General features: G+C 49.8%; 1 protein-coding gene across 1 annotated transcript in view; it reads right to left on the bottom strand.

The window, feature by feature from the left end:
- The window catches only part of Mroh2a (maestro heat like repeat family member 2A), a 34,037-nt gene extending 17,311 nt beyond the window's left edge, over positions 1–16,726 (bottom strand). The window contains exons 1-21 of the mRNA XM_028755428.1: positions 16,648–16,726; positions 16,387–16,568; positions 14,294–14,425; positions 13,979–14,141; positions 12,483–12,581; positions 11,530–11,681; positions 10,829–10,972; positions 9,964–10,056; positions 9,734–9,812; positions 9,519–9,632; positions 8,269–8,345; positions 7,350–7,469; positions 6,950–7,060; positions 5,856–6,003; positions 4,756–4,796; positions 4,102–4,243; positions 3,795–3,847; positions 3,074–3,181; positions 2,220–2,339; positions 1,956–2,078; positions 396–548 (exon numbers count right to left, since the gene is read on the bottom strand). Of these exons, the coding sequence (XP_028611261.1) occupies positions 396–548; positions 1,956–2,078; positions 2,220–2,339; positions 3,074–3,181; positions 3,795–3,847; positions 4,102–4,243; positions 4,756–4,796; positions 5,856–6,003; positions 6,950–7,060; positions 7,350–7,469; positions 8,269–8,345; positions 9,519–9,632; positions 9,734–9,812; positions 9,964–10,056; positions 10,829–10,972; positions 11,530–11,681; positions 12,483–12,581; positions 13,979–14,141; positions 14,294–14,425; positions 16,387–16,568; positions 16,648–16,726 (2,433 nt within the window). The remainder of the gene's footprint in view (positions 1–395; positions 549–1,955; positions 2,079–2,219; positions 2,340–3,073; positions 3,182–3,794; positions 3,848–4,101; positions 4,244–4,755; positions 4,797–5,855; positions 6,004–6,949; positions 7,061–7,349; positions 7,470–8,268; positions 8,346–9,518; positions 9,633–9,733; positions 9,813–9,963; positions 10,057–10,828; positions 10,973–11,529; positions 11,682–12,482; positions 12,582–13,978; positions 14,142–14,293; positions 14,426–16,386; positions 16,569–16,647) is intronic.
- Positions 16,727–17,237: the final 511 nt, after the last annotated feature.

Raw genomic sequence — 17,237 nt, forward strand, 5'->3', positions numbered from 1 at the left:
TTCAGTAACAGTCATCTCCCATTATATGTATTTTATACCATGAGCTTAAAACATGAATTCTTCTCCTTTCATCTACCTTGACATTACAAGAAAGTATCCCACACCTCTGTGTCTTTTTGGAGACTGCTCACTTTCCTTCTTTATGAAAGTGGGTAGGCAGGAGGGGAGGGTGAGAGAGTGGGAGGGTGTGGGAAGAACCGGGGCTTGCTTTGTACTTCTGGGGAGTCAAGGTTACTGGCAGCACTCAGGGGAGGAAGGCTTTATCCACGCAAGCATGACCCCAAAGCTAGGGTGTGAGCACTGGATTCCCAGGGGATGACCAGGCAGGACCCCAGCCATCTCCTGAGTGTAGCATCCCATTCACCATGCTGGCTGACTCTCTGTAGGTGGGTTACCTGGCAACTGCTGGAGTAATGGTGGATGATCTTAGCGGTGATGGGACTGTCCACGTGGGTGAGGAGCATTTGGGGGTGGCAGTATGAGGACACACAGCTGTACATCACCATCAGGGCACTCTTCACAGTCTCTCGCCTCCAGGGGTGGTCCTTCTGCAGGATAGTGGAAGGGGATACGGATACAGGGATACAGGGATACAGGGAGATACAGGGAGATACAGGGAGACAAGGAAATACAGGGAGACAGGGAGATGACAGGGAGACAGGGAGACAACAGGGAGACAGGGAGACAGACAGGGAGACAGGGAGACAGGGAGACAGGGAGACAGGGAGACAGACAGGGAGACAGGGAGACAGAGAGACAGGGATGGGCAGATGCCTCAGTGGTAAAAATGCTTGTTGAGGACTGCAGCAGAAGCAGTCCTTGTGGAAAGTGAGGTTCAGGAGGAGCAGGGAAATGAATTGTGTGAGGATGAGGGGAGGGTTAGATTCTCAGTGTGACAGCCTAATTGTGTTCTAGCTTCAGAAGGCGGGGTTGGGGTGGGGGAGTTTGGAGGGCGCGGACAGAGGGTTCCCCAGCCAGCAGACTGACTGGTCCGAGCAGCCATATTAGCAAATGCTGAGTTTAACTGAGAGAGCCTGTCTCAGTGAGAAAGCAGAAGAGTGAATGAGGATGGTTCCTCACATACCTGCATGCGCGTCACCCACACAGATGCCCACACACAAGCAAGCATGCATATGTACATATCATGCACAGATATGAGAGATGGGGAAAAATGTAAAAGAGGGGTGTAGGCAGTGTTCACCGGGAAGGAGCAGGCGCTGGGCTGGCTGTGCGTGGGACTGTCTCTGATTTAAGAAGCTGTTAAGTCAGTAGAAGGGCTTCGGTGGACTGTTAAGCACCCATTCATTCCCTTGAGCACTTATACATTAGCAGTTTCACTGGGCACAAATTACATACCAGATACTGGGCAGGAAGAAGTGAACCAGACAAAGAATCTACCCACCCTGGGAAGGTTCAGTCCAGTGACATATGCAGAGGAAGCTCGCATGGACATCCCTAAACAGAGACTAGCTGCACAGGACTTACATAGGCAGCTGAGCAGGAACAGTGTCACCCTGAGGGGCTGGCTGACATTAGATTAACACTATTGAGAGCAGTTTGTTAAAATCACCACTGTGTCAATGACGAGTTCATTAGGTTCTGGTGGCAAGCGCTTCTGATGTTCACTTTGCCATAAAGAGGGACAAAAGGGGGTGGGCAATTTAATTCCCTAGCTGGCAGCTGTTGAACTCAACCTTGTTTCTTTGGCTGCCTTGAGCAAACAGACTGCCAGTCAAGCAACAGGCTGGACCTCACACCAGGAAGGATGGTTGTGGGTGCTCTGCAGACGCCTTGGGGAAGCTGCCTGACCACCCCAGTTGTTTCAGCTCCCACAACTGTGGCCCCAGCCGTAAATGATGCAGGCAGCTTACTCCAGATGTTCCCAGCAAGATCTTTGTTTTCCAGGAGCACCGCCTTCAAGGCCTGACGCCAAGCCTTGCAGTGAGAAGCCTTACCCTCCAGGCACTGATCTGCCAGGACTGCTCCGACTCCTGAATCCTCTCCTCAAAGTCATGAAGCACATTCAGCACTGTCTTTACCTGGCCCCGGGCACACAGGCCAAAGCACAGGATGATGCCCTTCAGGGAAGCCCAGCCAAGGTGAGAGCAGGGGATACAGAGAGATATATAAGTACACACATGCAAGAACATAAACCCTAGTGACCCCACCCACCCAGATCACGGAAGATTGTAAATAAGAGGGGTCGAGGACACTCTCACCTCCCGGTCAAAGTCGTTGCTATAATCTGTCTTGTACAGCAGCTCCAGCAATAGCACCTCAACCCTGTCAGCCTCCAGGCCCATCCCTAGGGTGAAACCCAGTGCCCTGTACAGAAAGCCCTGGAGGGGTGGGAGGGAGGGAGGACCTTAGGCCTTTCTACTCCCATACCTCGGGTGATGCTACTGGGGAGTTCTGATTTTTTTTACAAGTATTTATATGTATTTTCTACACCCTGTAAAATAAATATTCAGTCTGTTCTGTGATGTCAGACTGCATAAGGGCAGGCATATTATACTTTTTAACAATGAAGGCCAAATCCTTCCCTATACAAAGTTCCATCAGATATGTTCCCATCCATAAACCTGGGAGCCTCAATTTTCCCATCTACTTCCTGGCATAGGATAACACTGGCAGGAGGTGGACTATCCTTGCTTTGATGTGTCACTATAACAGGATGGTGGCTTGGGGTTGTGGTGGAGGTGATTCAGAGTCTGGAGAGACAGCACTATCTTAACTCTATCCATGAATATGGGATGCTTTCCAATTACCGAGATCCTCTCTGATTCCTTTCAATTACTTTTATAATTTTACAAAGAAAGAACAAGAGAAAATACTTTACAAAAAAAAAAAAAAAAGTACACGTGACCATGGACCAGAATGTGGAAGACAAAAAGAGATTTTTAAAGAGCCTGAAAATCACTGGGATTACTTCCTCTCTTTCTAGGACATTAAGTAGTCATGGGGTCACCTGATCCGATGTAAATATGTCCTGAGCCTCTCCCATCCCCTGAGGTCCCTCCCATCCCCGGAAGCCCCGCCCTGCCTGAACTATGAGGTCCCTGTGAGGACAAACCTTTTCCAAAGAGGGGCTGTCAAAGGTCTCGATCTGGTTGTTCAGCTCTTTGCTGAGGCGAAGGCTCCAGCTAGTCCCTCGGGTTTTCTTGAGGGAGTTTCTCAGAAACTGGGAAATCAAAGACTGGTGGCAGAGGCCCGCAAGCCCAGCCTTACTTTTAGCTGGGTTCAGGAAATGCTATGTGACCCTGAATATGGGCTTGTTCTTCCTAGGCCCTTCTCTAGAACTCCATTCAGCTGATGAACGGCCAACCCAGCGCTAATGTTATGTGTGTCTGGAACACGGCTGTGGAATTTAGAGGCTGCTGAGGGTCAGGCCTGTCCTGGAAAAGCAGGCTGTCCTCTTTGCTTTTCCAGGCATTTGACTCACTCAGTTCTCCTTTACTGATACACACAGACATAGGCGTCATCCTTCTTAAGTCTGCCCTGACTGCCGGGCAGTGGTGGTATGCGCCTTTAATCCCAGCACTTGGGAGGCAGAGGCAGGTGGATTTCTGAGTTCGAGGCCAGCCTGGTCTACAGAGTGAGTTACAGGACAGCCAGGGCTGCGCAGAGAAACCCTGTCTCGAAAAAAAAAAACAAAAAACAAACAACAACAAAAGTCTGCTCTGACAGAGGGAAACATGTCCTTTCCAAGACCCTAATCTTGTCCACATCAAATGTCCTTCCAGGTTCCTTCCTTTCTCCCTTACTCTGGCCTCTGAGACAGTTCACCCCTTTACCTGAATCAGCATATCCTCCCAGGCCTTCTGGTTCCAGGTAAACTCAGTGTGCTCTACAGGAGAATGCACATGGTCTCATGGGCTGCTCTCTTCTGCTTCCCCAGGTAAACCTCCTTGCCCCAGCATCAGAGGCCCTCCGTGAATGAGCTCACCACAGTCAGTATTTCCCTTCCCACATCCCCCAAGGTATTCATCCAGCTCTTAAGACCAGAGAAGGTCTGTTTAGGTCCACCAGAACCCAAGTTTTTGTGATTCAAGGCACACGACTAGTAAGTGGCCCAGCATGCGCACAGAGTGGGCACCTCACCTTCCAGGTACTGGACCAGCAGAGGGATCTCCTGCTCCCACATGTCAGCCATGGAGGGAGCAATGCTCTGGCTTAGGGTCCTCAGGAGTTTGAGCATGGCAATCCCACGGCCTTCTCCTTTGTAGGGTGATGACATCAGCACCTGGAGGGCCCCCGTGAGTCAGGGAGCAGGGGTCAGGCATCTACTACCTATCTTGGAGTTCACCATCTTCATTATAAAGAGGACTGAATTATATGATTTTCAAACAAAGCTCAAGGATTTCCAGCATAGAAAGGCCCCTGTAGGGGACACTGCCTGCAGGACGGGAATGAGAGGCCAGACCTAGGTTCCTTCCTGACCCTGACACTCAACAGAGCATTGACTAGTGCCTGCAGGACTGATTGGGCCATGATTGGTGTTCTGGTGGCAGAGGTGTTTTATGGCATAGGAATCTGAGAGCAGATCCTGGCCAGGTCCCCAGATATCTGAGCACACTGTCCCTAATGTATCTTCCCAAGAAGGGCAGCACAGACCTTGGGACACTATTCTGCCCAATATCCAGCTTCTTCCCTGCATCCCAGATCCCTCCTCCCTCTGGAGCACAGAGAGTGAGGAGTTCAGGGAAGAGGTGTCACTGAATGGGTGTACCAGACTAAAGTATGTTAGCCACTCACCAGGAGACGGGCCAGCAGCTTCTGGGGTGCAGGCAGGTCCACTGTGGAAGGAAAAGGAACCCCAGATAAGGATGCCTGGCCCATTTCAAGATGTGTCCTATAACCCCCAAGGGAAACACTTTGAAGATCGTTTTCCAGAATTATTACTATTACCCTCACCCCAATAAAGAATGGGTCTACCCAAGGGAATTTCTCATGAAGAACATCATTGGCTCCTTCCAAAAAGAAGGGAGACTTTTGCTCATGGGTCTAGATGATGTGCTTTGGGTTGTGGGATGTTTATTTTTGAATGGACCTGCCAGGGCAATGTCCTATCTCCTATTATAAACCTTGGCCTCTCTTCAACTAGGTGTGATTTAATTCCCTAACCTGACTCCCTCCTGTCCAGTCACTATATGCCTTGGGAACCCGAAAACCAACGATGCTCAGATGAATGGGCAAGGGAGGGGGCCAGGGCTGCTGAGAAGCTGTGGGTGTGGAGACTCAGGAGAGGACTCAACATTCGGGGTTGAAAGGTCACAGAGAAGTGGATTCCTTTAAGCTTCTTAGCTTGAACTTAGACGGCAGGCCCCGCCATTAGTCATCCTTGGATAGGAGCAGTCCTCCTGAATCACCCTACCTCCTATCATGCCTGACCCTTGGAAGCTCCGGGGCCATCAGAACATCCCCTTGGGACCAGAGGTAGCAGGGAAGGAGAAGAAAAGTGACATGGTGCAGGTGGACGTGGTCACTTGAGAGCCTGTGCTGACCGTGCCTGCCCTGAGTGGACCACAGTAGAGTCAGTTGACGGAGAACTGACAGAAGAATGCTACAGTTCCTCTAGATGCCTCAGAGAAGCTGGGCAGGGCAAGGACCACAGCTAGAACTAGGGTCAGGAGCCCCCCTCCCTGCCCTGCCCGTGATGAATGCTGGGGAGATGAGGACATGATGAATGGGCTACCCAAGTCTGTCAGCTTTTAACCCCTCTCTAGACATGGCAGGGAGAATTCTAGACATTTCCTGGGGCAGGGGAAATTTGATTGATCAGGGCTCTATGACAAGGGTGACCAGAAGCCATTCCACCTGTCTTCCCCACCAGTTGACCCAGGGGTGCCACCCACCATGCTTGCTCTTTCCAGCAATTCCAGCCTCCGTGTCTTTGCCATGAATTTGGTTCTCAGCCAGGTTCGTGAGGCTGATGCAGATGGGGGTCAGAGCCTCAGTGTAGTCTGTCTCCATGATGTAGCACAGGAGCCTCACCCAGAACTCCTGGGGCAGGAATGGGGAGAGGAGGGCCCAGAACCAGTTAGAGGTGTCCTATATCCTTGTCCAGAGTTGGTCAGGCTCCACCCACAGTGTGGACTCTACCTGGCATCCCAAAAGCTATCCCAAGTACTCAACCGACTTTCCTGCCCACCCTGGATTTTTTTCAGAGGCATCCGGATGGCATCCACACAGCCCTGCTAACCTCTTATCCACTCTATACCCATCCCCTGACCAGGGCCCCCTCTGGGTCCCAGAGGCCTCTGAGTCCAGGAATCCAGGGGTGCCTGACAGTTGTGATGCTTTGTTGTATTTGTCAACTTGGCCAAGCAAGTGTACCCACTTATTAAACCAAATGCTAGTCCAGCATTACTGAGCACATGTCACATAACTGAGATGAAAAGTTCACAATCCATAAAGAAGATTGCCCTTGTGTGCAGGCAGCCGAGGGGCCCAAGGAGCACAATACTTCAGAAGAAGAAATGTTGGCACAAAACAACAGGTTTCTCTGCAGCCCTACAACTCAGGCTTGCACCCTCCAGCCTGCAGCCTCTTTCCCTCATCTCCAGTTCCCACCAGACAGGAGGCATCCAGCCTATGGCTTCATGGACAACCAATCATTCCTTTCTCGATGATGTCATGATATGTTTTCCCTGCCTCGTTCCTGTGTCTTGTCTATTCCAATTAAAATCAGGTACACTGATTGTTCCTATAACCTGGGGTCCCGAGGTCATATAGAGTCCTCCTAGCTGAACTTACTCAGCTGTAGAATGCCCTCCCCAAGAGGAACTTTAAAATAATGCACATGCTTCAGGCAATACAGTGACTGCTACGTGTTGAGACCTACTGGGGAGTACAGAGGTGGAGAATATCTAGGTTCCTCTGCCAGCCTTCAGAATGCAGCCCGGAGCCATCATCATGGCAATGGCCTGCAGGATGGGGAGTAACTCACATTGGTCATGCCACTGATAGAAGAAGTTATGATCTTCACAGTATCCATGGTTACTTTGTGGACCATCTTCTCTTCCAAATCCCTCTGATAAAAGCATTCCCGGCGATTGGTCTAGAAGACAGAACCAGGGCGATCCTGCAGGCAGGAACCTGTCAAAGTCTCAAGGGTGGTCTCACTCCTCCCCAGGGGGCTCCCTGTCCAGATTCTGGGTCCTAGGATGCTAAGAGCTGAGCCTGGGCCTCATGCCTGGGAGACTGCATAAGTCTGGTCCATACCTGCAGGGTAATCATGAACCTACACAGCTCCAAACAGGTTCTCAGCGAGCTGTTCTTTGCTCAGCACTTAGTAATCCATTTCTCAAGTGGAGCTGTCCCGTGGGATTCGTGCTGGGGCCACTCACCAGCTTGTAGGTAGACAAGGTGAGCTGGACAGACACATATTTCAGACCCCAGCCTTTGATCTTTTCCTGGAAGCCTGACAGAACCAGCTGGCCAATGATTCGTAGAATTGCCATCCGTACCTGTAGGGACAGGGTAGGGACAGCTGGAGGGAGGGCCAGGCTTCAGCCCGGATATTTACATCTAACAATCTTGTGACTTGAGACACCTGGGAACTGTAGGTGCTCTTGGCTCCGAGGGATTTTAGGGGATACCTGGCAACTCCCCCGTTCTGCCTATTGCTGCTTTCCTCATGCTGGAACATCAGTCCTCAGGGTCTTCACATGAGTATCTCAGTTGGGCCCTTCAAAGACATCTTCATCCCATTCTAACATTGATTACATGGTCTTAGCAGCCTTGGTGGGGAAACCTATATTTTTGACTCAGGTCTCCCTTGGGTATTCAGTAAAATGCACTACGATAGGGTTGTGGCACAAAACTCGTCATTTTTCTTGTGTCTGTGTGGCTTCCAGATTTTGAAGACAGCTCTATCTAAATCTCTAGCCCTAACACACAACATTCGTCAGAGCTTCTCCCACCACCCTCTCCCTGACACTACTTTCCCAGCATCCCAAGCTAGCCGCAGCTGCCCTGCAACCCTGCACTGCGGTACTCGGCTAGCTGAGGGTGTGCCAAGGAGCAGGTTTCCCCTGTTACTTTTCTCACAAGCAGTAAGATTACTAGTTTAGTGGACAGCGGCCTTCCTTCCCTGCAAGGTAGAATGGGGCATACTGCTTTGACAATCCCTGGTCTCAGTTACAGAGCTGCAGCTCTCAGTGACTCGACTTTGCCCTGTTCCCATTCCAGGACTAAGCTGAGATCAGCTATTCCATCCTCCACCCCTCACCCCTAGCTACCCTGGCAGAGTCCCGTTCCTGTTACCTTAGACCGAGTGTCAGAGAGAGTGTTCTTGACGACCCGGATGGCCAGGTAGATGGTCTTGATATTCATTTTGGGGTCTGAAAGAGACAGACCAGCCTGGAGAACTATGGCTCAGGAAGATACCGGGTGACCTGTCCCTGACACATCACATTCAGTTTCCTTCCACAGACCACAGGCTCAGTTTTGACTTTCTTAGGACCCACAGTGGTAGGCTCCCCCTGAGCACAGTCCTCTCTTTACACACACGCACACGCACACGCACACACACACCTACGCATGCGCACGCACATGTGGAGGTCAGAGGTCCATGCCTTGCACCTTCCTTTAACATTCTCCTCTTAATTTTTTTTTCCAGGACAGGAGCTCTCACTGAACTTTGAGTTCAGTTCAGCTAAGCAGGAGGACCAACGAGTTCCAAGCATCCACTGGCTTCTGACCCCAATCCCTGTTTATAGACATACAGTGATACACCCAGCTTTTCACACGGATTCTGGGGGTCTGAACACAATGGGTCATGCTTGGATGGCAAGCACTTTACCCACTGAGCCATTTCCCCAGCCTCCACATAGGCTAGTCTAATGTTTTGTGTTAGTGAAGTGTTTTAATGAATATCTTGATCAGATTATCTTTGGATAATTATTGCCTAGAGGGTTGGAAAAGGATTGTTAAACCCGAGATTTGGTTATTATCCAACTAAGTACCCAGAATTGTTCAGCAATTTCAATCCATCAGTGACATCTGGGAAGCCAGTTTCTTGTGGCTCCTGGTTAGGAACAAGTAAGAAATGGTTCACAGGCTGAATCCAGCAAAATCCAAACAATTTGTGTAATAATGGTTTGTGTGATTATTTATTTATATTTTTATGTGTACGAGTGGCTTGCAAATGAATGTCTAAATACACACCAGGCATGTTCCTGGTACCTACAAAAGTTAAGAGAGGGTGTTGAGGGTAAATGTTAAGTTTGTGGACTTAGGGTTATGTCTGCAAGGTAACAGCCAGCCTTGCAACCAGCCTCGACAGTTGAAGATCAGCAGTAGGATTCAGGCTAACTGTGAAAGTCAAGCCCGGAGGGAAGAGGTATAGAGGGGCCGTGGTACTGGTTAAATTCAAGACAGAGAAATACAAAGCAAGCAAGAGACTTGGCCACCCAACAGTGACTACAAGAATAGGTCAGGAGCCAGGTAGGAACTTCACTGTCTCCCCCTGCTCTCTGCCCACAGTGGGTGCCTGTCCACTCCAGCTGGCTCACCATCTGCGCTCACGACTGCCCTGATCAGGGCCAGAGTCCCCACACGGATGGCCTCTTTGCTCATCTCCACCTGGCTGAAGAAGAACTTCATCAGCTCCTTGGGGTAGGAGCGGGCTGCAGGGCAGAAGGAGCGAGTCAGTCAAGGCTGGCTGGCTCTGCCTCAGTGCCTGAACTCAGCAAGGGGCTGGGCCTCCCCAGGTCCCTGCAGACCTCACCCAGGGCTATGAAGCAGTGCACGATCTCCATCAGGTTCTGACTGCTGAACTGCTGCTGGGCTGGGGCCTTGGAGCACACCTAGGAGTGGTGAACAGGGAGAGTGAGGAGCTCACAGGGCACAGGCCCGATATGCCTGCACGCAGGCGGGATGCAGTGCGGAGGGGAAAACCATGCCCTGAGGCAGCTTCCTGCTGATTGCCTTGGGGATGCCCCCACTGCCCTCACTCACCTGGACGTGCAGCTCTGTGAAAATGGGGTATAGCAGCATTGGGGGGATAGGGGTGTTGGTGGTAACTGACGCTTCTAGAATCTGCCTCAAGACCTGCAGAAGGGACGGGCAGAAGGCTGCAGGTGACTGCTTCACTCTGGTTCCTTGCTACTTAGCAGGCCATTGGATGATGGTACAGGTTCCCCGATGCCACCCCAACCTCATACCAGTTGGCTGGGTGTAGAGGCTAGGTTTTCTACAAGATGGACTTCATCCAACCCTTTATTTCCACCATCCCTGGGTGACTTGTGTGTCTGATAAAGTTGGAGAGTGCGTTGGGGGCCACTGAGAAGGCCATTTCTACCTCTCTCGTTCACCAGAGTGGGGGATGAATCCAAATCTGTTCTTCACCCACAATGATACATACAGGTCCTGTCCTGTTCATTTTGCTCCTTGTTTTTACAATAAAGGCCCATGCCCTGTACATTTGCTCCATATCAGTGTGCATCCACCCAAGCCAGTCCTACACTCAGAACCCGCAACATCTCCTCCTCACACATTAGAGGGTGTGGGGGCTTCAAAACCTATTCTACCCAGAGCTCCAGACTGTGTCCTTTTCTTAGACATAAAATTTCTTTGGGTATAACTGCTTAAGGGTCCAAAAACCCCAAGGTTCTTAGTTACAGTAACCCTAAAAAAAAAAAAATCTAAAACAAAGCGATAGCTTCCCTGTGGCTTCCTGGACCCTTTGAGATCCTTCTACCTCATGTTTATTGACATTATGACATAATTTCCCACAGTCCCAGGAACATGTAAAGTATAGACATTGGGCCTGCTGGCACCTGTGGACTCTTAAGGATCAGAGTTTCTTGAGTCTGGCCCTCACCTGTGTGACGAAGAGGGCCTCCAGGCCACCCTGGAACTCAGCCAGCAGCAGAGGGATATAGTCATACACCTGTTCCCTCAGGTCATCATTAGGCAGGAGAAGGCTCAGCATGGGCCTGAGAGACTTGATGACGCCCAGTTTCACCTGTGTAGGAAGTGAGGTTTCCAGAGCCCCAGCAGGACCAGGATCTTAGTGACTCAGATACTGTCCAGCATCATACAGATGTGGTATTCTAGACAGTGTCCAGGCCACCTCCCAATGTCCCCAGCATGGTTAGTGCAGTGGGGCCAGACTAGCTAATGTGAGTCCTGCATGTAAACAAAGTGACCTTGGCAAGCAAAGTGCCAAAACAAACAAACAAACAAAACAAAACAAACCTTCTGTGCCTCAGTTTCCTTGTTTGTAAAGTGGTCCTGCCTTATAGAGTTGGTATAAACACAATGTTCATCGTCAGGATAGTCAGAGATTACCTGGAGTGGGGTAAGTGCCTTCAAGTCTTAAGACCTCATCTGAAAGCTCTTTGTGGGCCTTTGCCAAGCTCTAGCCCTTGACGAAAGCCTCCTTCACCTGCTCCATCCAGCATTCACAGAACCCTAGGGGCTCAGGGTTCCAGGAATGAGGCTGAACCCAGAAGCCTTGCAGCATCTTCTGGGAAGTGTAACCCAGAGAATACTGAGACCTCTGAGCATAGCCAGTCTCACCTCAAGGTCCTGGTGGCGCAGCCACACGGTCACAAAGTATCGGTACATCGGGAAGAGCTTCACAGCAAACTGGTCCTCAGTCATCACGGGATACAGGCTGTCCTCCAGGTGCCTCAGGTAAAACTGCACCGTCTCACAGAATGTCTCCATGGCTGCAAGCAGTAGGACAGGCAGGTGGGGCCAGAGGGGTCAAGGTTGGAGCCACTCCTTCCTGGGATTCTTGGGGTTACTGTGTCCCCTCCTCTCTGCTCTGTAGGCTGTTTGCAGACCCCCTCCCAATTCTGCATGTCCATGTGAGCATTGAACATACAGGTATGTCTAAGCTCCTCCTTTTGGAGATGAAGGATCAAAGTGGGACCACAACCTGGAGATTCCAGTAAGGACAACAACAAACACAACCTCTTTTTCTTAGGCATCAGGGTTTTGGAGGGGCCAAACTAGTGTCAAATAACCAAGTCACAGAGCCAGATGATCAGATGTAAATAGCCTCCAAGGACTTCGCTGAGACAAGCCCAACAGAGAATATGTGCACTGTCTTTTCCTTCCTGCGACCGTCTCTCACCTTTCTCTGAAATGCTTATGTACAGAACAAGCTACACAGTCACAGATATGACCACGGTCTTCTAAAATGTCCCAACATGTATAAGAAAGCAGGCTGAGTAACTCATGAGGAACAAACTAGTGAGCAGCCTTCCATGGCCTCTGCTTTAGTTTCTGCTTCCACATACCTTTATGCTGGACGTCAAGTTATAAGCTAAAATAAACCCTTTCTGCCCCAAGTAGTTTTTGGCTACAGTGTTTGTCAAAGCAACAGGAAACCCTAACTAGGGTGTGAACCAAACGAAGTATGAGACTAAGCAACCACTGGGGTGGAAACAAACCCTTATCCCTCTCTTCACCCCCTTTCTCCCTCTGGTTAAAACTTGACCCACAGCCCCAAGTGAGACACGCACCACTACAGATCACCTGGCGCATCTTGGCTTCGTTGGCAAGTCTCAACATCGTGAATATGGTAGCCAGGGTGATACCCATGTACGGCATGAACTCAAACACTGTAGGACATCAAGAGGCCACAGGGAATCAGGGAAGGGGCTGAGAAGGGAGAAGGCAGAGAGGGTGAACCTACCGCCTACCACCTTAAGACTCTAGAGTCTACCAGGAAACACTACCATCAATAACATGGCAGGGAATATGGTGAGATGGAAAGGGCTTAAAAAGGACGAACTGAAAAGAAGAGAAAGGGAAGGATGTGAGAGGGAGCAGGGAATCTAGGAGTGGGAGGAGAGAGACCCTCATGACAGGGAGAAGGCCGATGTGGAAAGAAAGGGAGGGAGGGTCCCGGCCAGGAAGCATGTCTGACTCAAGGTATATGTTTGATTCTTGAAGACTCGGTATTCTCTATTCTTGGATGAAGACAAACAGCAGACAGGACTCACAGACACGAGGGAATCCCATAGGAGACTCTGGAGTCTAGGTTCATTCTTCCTTCCACAACCAGTCCCTCTACATTTCCTCAAACCCTAGACTCAAAGTGTGTTTCTAACAATGAACTAATAATTCTCTACTCTCCTTCCCAGCAGGGTCCTTCTTTCAAGTCTCTGGTGTTAGTATCTGTAGAGCCACCTGTGCCCAAGGGCCATCCTGTAAAGCCACCTGTGCCTGTGGGCCATCCAATGGCTACCTCCTTTTCTCCTCAGCAAACAGCCAGGCTTCCATCCCCCGCATGCCGGGCAATGCCCCCACCCCTCTGGACCTAACTGTCCACTCTACAGAAATGGGCACATGGTGTCTTGGTCCTCTCTGGACTATGAGTGGCTCTGACTTCACAGTGATACTATCTGCCCTCAGTAAAGGCCCTGTTTCCACCTTCTCCACACATACGTCTCTCTCCCATCCTTCAGTCTCAGCGAGAATATAGCTGTCTCTCTAGGAGCCCTCCCCTTAGCCACTCTCACACAGCCGTCTTGGCCATCCTCTTCATGGCTGTCATCTCTTAAGCATTTGTTTCCCTGTTTCCTTGTTTCTGGCCCCTTCAGGAGTCAGGGACCATATAGGTTTTCCTCACCGCTGGGACCCAGCACCCACCACAGGCTCCTGGGGGTAAGAGCACCATATGTTTTTGCAGAAGGAAAGAAGGAGGAGAGAAAATAAGCAGAGAAACAGAGGGGGAGAGACAAAACAGTAGGGGTGTGGGGGGAGATAAAGAGGAAGAGAGAAGACATACATACATACATACATACATACATACATACACATACATACATACATACACATACATACACATACATCACATACATCACATACATACACACACATACATACATTATACATACACATACATACACACACACACACATACATACATACATACATACATACATACATACATACATACATACATAACCAGCCCAATCCTGCTAGGAACTGGGGTAGGATCTCAGATCCCTACCATTGCCATTGGCCAGCTTGGCCAGAGTGACAATGACAAACTCGTCAGTGAGGTTGAGGGGCTTGAGATGATGCTGCAGTTCATACATGACCAAGCTGAAGTGGTTTCGGGACAGAGCCACCAACGTCTCACTGGCCACCTCGGCAGTCTCAAAACCTTCCGTCTGCAGGGGACAAGAGAGGCGCCTCTAGTACTCTCCTGGCTTGATCAGGCTCAGTCTGCCTCAGTTCCATGAGACAGCCCGGGCCAGGCTCAGCTGCAGTTCAGCTCCTGGGTCTGCAGAAGGAAGACGTGGTGGAATCCAGGCCCCGCTACCTCTGTGATATCCCGCATCTGCTTGGAGGCAATGGCCACCAGCCTTTGTATACAGTGCTCCTCCATCTCCCCTTCCTGCTGGATGATCTCCTGCATGATGTTGTAGATGTTCATCTTGCGCTGTGTAGAAATCTGGGAGCAAGCATGGCAGGTGGCAGTAGGGGTGGGGCTTTTCCCCAGCACCACCCTCCACCACCCCCATTCCCTTGCTCTCCGGGGCCATCTCCATCTCCAGCCCCTCCCAATTCTGTACACTCACCCAACACTCCCTGTCTCTAGAACTTGCAAGTCATTTCTCTTGGCTCAGTCAACGGTGAGCAGGGAAGGTGTCGTTTGGTCAACACATGAGGTCCTTCACACACTAAATAGTGTCAGGCTTGAGAGCCCAAGAGGCAAGTTCACCCTGCCCTTTGCCCTGGCCAAGGACTTGAGGCAGGAAACACATCTCTTTCTCTCCTGCAGCTTCTGTGTGGGCAGCCCTTAGCACCAAATAAGGTGTCCTGGTTTAGGGTAGAGTTGGCCATATGGCTTGTGTGCCCAAGGCCATATCTGGACAGTAACATTTGAGAATGACTCTTACTATATGTGCTTGTGTGCATATGTGGAAACGTGTGCATGCAAATGGAGGTCAGAGGATAGCCTGAGGTGCGGTTCCTTAAATGCTATTCACCTTGGGTTTTTTTTTTTTTAAGACAGTGTCTCTCACTGGCCTGGAGGATGATGGGTAGGCTGTGCTGGCTTCTCCATCCAGACCCAGGGATTCTCCTGATTGCTGGGATTGCAAGTGCACACCACCATGCTTAGCATTTTTTATGTGGGTTCTGAGGATTAAACTTGGGTCCTTGGGTTTACAAGGCAAGCATGTTACTAACTGAGCTATTCAATCATGGGTGATTTTACACAGAGCATCATGAGTCTGGGCTTCGAACTCTGAACACAGAGGAACAGTGAGACCGTGGTTACTGTTCAGTAAGTACTTCATGGCTCTAGACCAAGTTCTCAGCCTTTATTATTGTCATTGCCCCTGAAGTAGCCTTTTTGGTGTATTCCCAAGTGTCTCTGCCACGCGAACCTTTGATAACCCAGGTTTAATGTATATGCACCATGTGCAATCTGTGCTTTACACATAAAGCACAGTCAAAGGCCAGCAAATAATCATGTTTTCTTTTCTGTACTTTCTGACACCTTGAGGTCTGTGGATGAGCAGTACCGTAGAGCCTGCCCCTCCTGGCGGCAACCAACTCCTAGTTCACCAGTTGTTTGTGTGAATGTTTCTGAGGTAGAAAGTGAAATCTGTTATAGACTGAATTAGATTCCCTCAAAATCTATATGTTGATATGAACCCCCTAAGTCGAATGGCATTTTGAGGAGGACCTTTGGGAGGTAACTCAGACTTAATGAGGTCAGAAGGATGGGACCCTAATCCAAAGGGACTGGTATCTGTTTGGAGAAACTGGAGCTCCCAGCATCCATCTCTCTTCATGAAACAATGGTTCTCAAGCTTCCTAATGCTGTGATCCTTTAGTACAGTTCTTCATGTTGTGGTGACTACAAACCATAAAATTATTTCATTGCTACCTCATACCTGTAATTTTGCTACTGTTAGGTAAATATCTGATATACAACCCCCAAAGGAGCCATGACCCACAGGTTGAGAATCACCGCCATAGAAGAAAAACCATGAAGATGGTGTCAGTAAGCCAGGAGGAGCCTCAATAGGAACTTGACCATTGGGTATCTTGACTTTGGCCTTTTAGGATGCAGAACTGAGAGGAAATACATATCTGGCCTTACAGTTTATGATCCTCAGTTATGACAACCTGAGCAATCCCAGTCAATCCAGAGACCAGTTCCCACCAGCCAGGTGTCTCCCAATCCTGCCACACCAGGTACAGAGATGCCTCCCAAACAATCACCCTAACCCCTACTAGCCCTGTGGAATATGAATCCCTCTGGTGTCAGCCATCTCTGTATCTTGGCCCTTAACGCTGTGTTCATGGTGATTGGAAAGGTATGCTGAATGGTGGGTGGACTTCCAGGCATCTAAATGTATCTGGTCAAAGAGGAGGTGTGGCAGCTTAGGGTATCCCTACCTCTGGCACCTGCAGGCAGCGGATGAGAGCATTCATCACTACACAGGGATCAGTGGTAGCCTTCTCTGTGATTATCACTGAAGCCAAGGTCTTCCTCATGTCCAGGCCTGGCACTGTAGTGTCTGTCTTTGCTGATTCACTGTCCATGATGTTCAGGAGGTTGGTGACTTGAAAGAATGTACCTGACACAAAGATGGTGTAGGTGTGGTGTTGAGTGGCCAAGAGGGACCAGTGGTGTGGTGATGTGGTTGACTTCCTTACCATCATCCTCTGGCTCTAGAAGTGCCAGATGCTCTGCTTCCTCCAGCATGTCTTCATTCAACTCAGTGGCTTCTTTCATGTCTCCTCAAGCCTTCAAGATGGATGAGATTGATAAATACTCTTTGTGACAACACTCCCTAAGATGACCTCCCAGGAGTTCCCAAGCTTTTTGAAACTTGCCCTTCAGTGTGGGCAGAATCTGTGGCTCCATTTGAACCAGTAACTAAGGCAAAAGAAACAGGATGTCCCATTAGATGCTATGCTTGTAGGAATTCCCTCCCTTAAGTTGCTTGTGTTGTTGGCAAAGGTGATGGGAATTGACTTCCAGGATTACATTGTTCACATGGGGCTCTTCACAGACTAGAAAAAGACACTCTGCCATCACTGAGAGGAAAGAGCCATGATTCAGACTGCCTGTGGAGGGACCATGTGGTTTGAAACTGGGGTTCCCAGTCCTGTTACTACAGGAACTGAATTGTGCCTACTTTCATATGCAGAGGAAAGGCTGCTGAGTGCCAAAGAGAAAAGTAGCATTGACCACAACTTGGCTGCATCCTCTAAGATCATGAGCAGTAGACCTAGGCAAGCCA

Source organism: Grammomys surdaster, unplaced genomic scaffold (genome assembly GCF_004785775.1).
Source record: "Grammomys surdaster isolate TR1022 unplaced genomic scaffold, NIH_TR_1.0 126059, whole genome shotgun sequence".
Lineage (NCBI taxonomy): Eukaryota > Metazoa > Chordata > Mammalia > Rodentia > Muridae > Grammomys > Grammomys surdaster.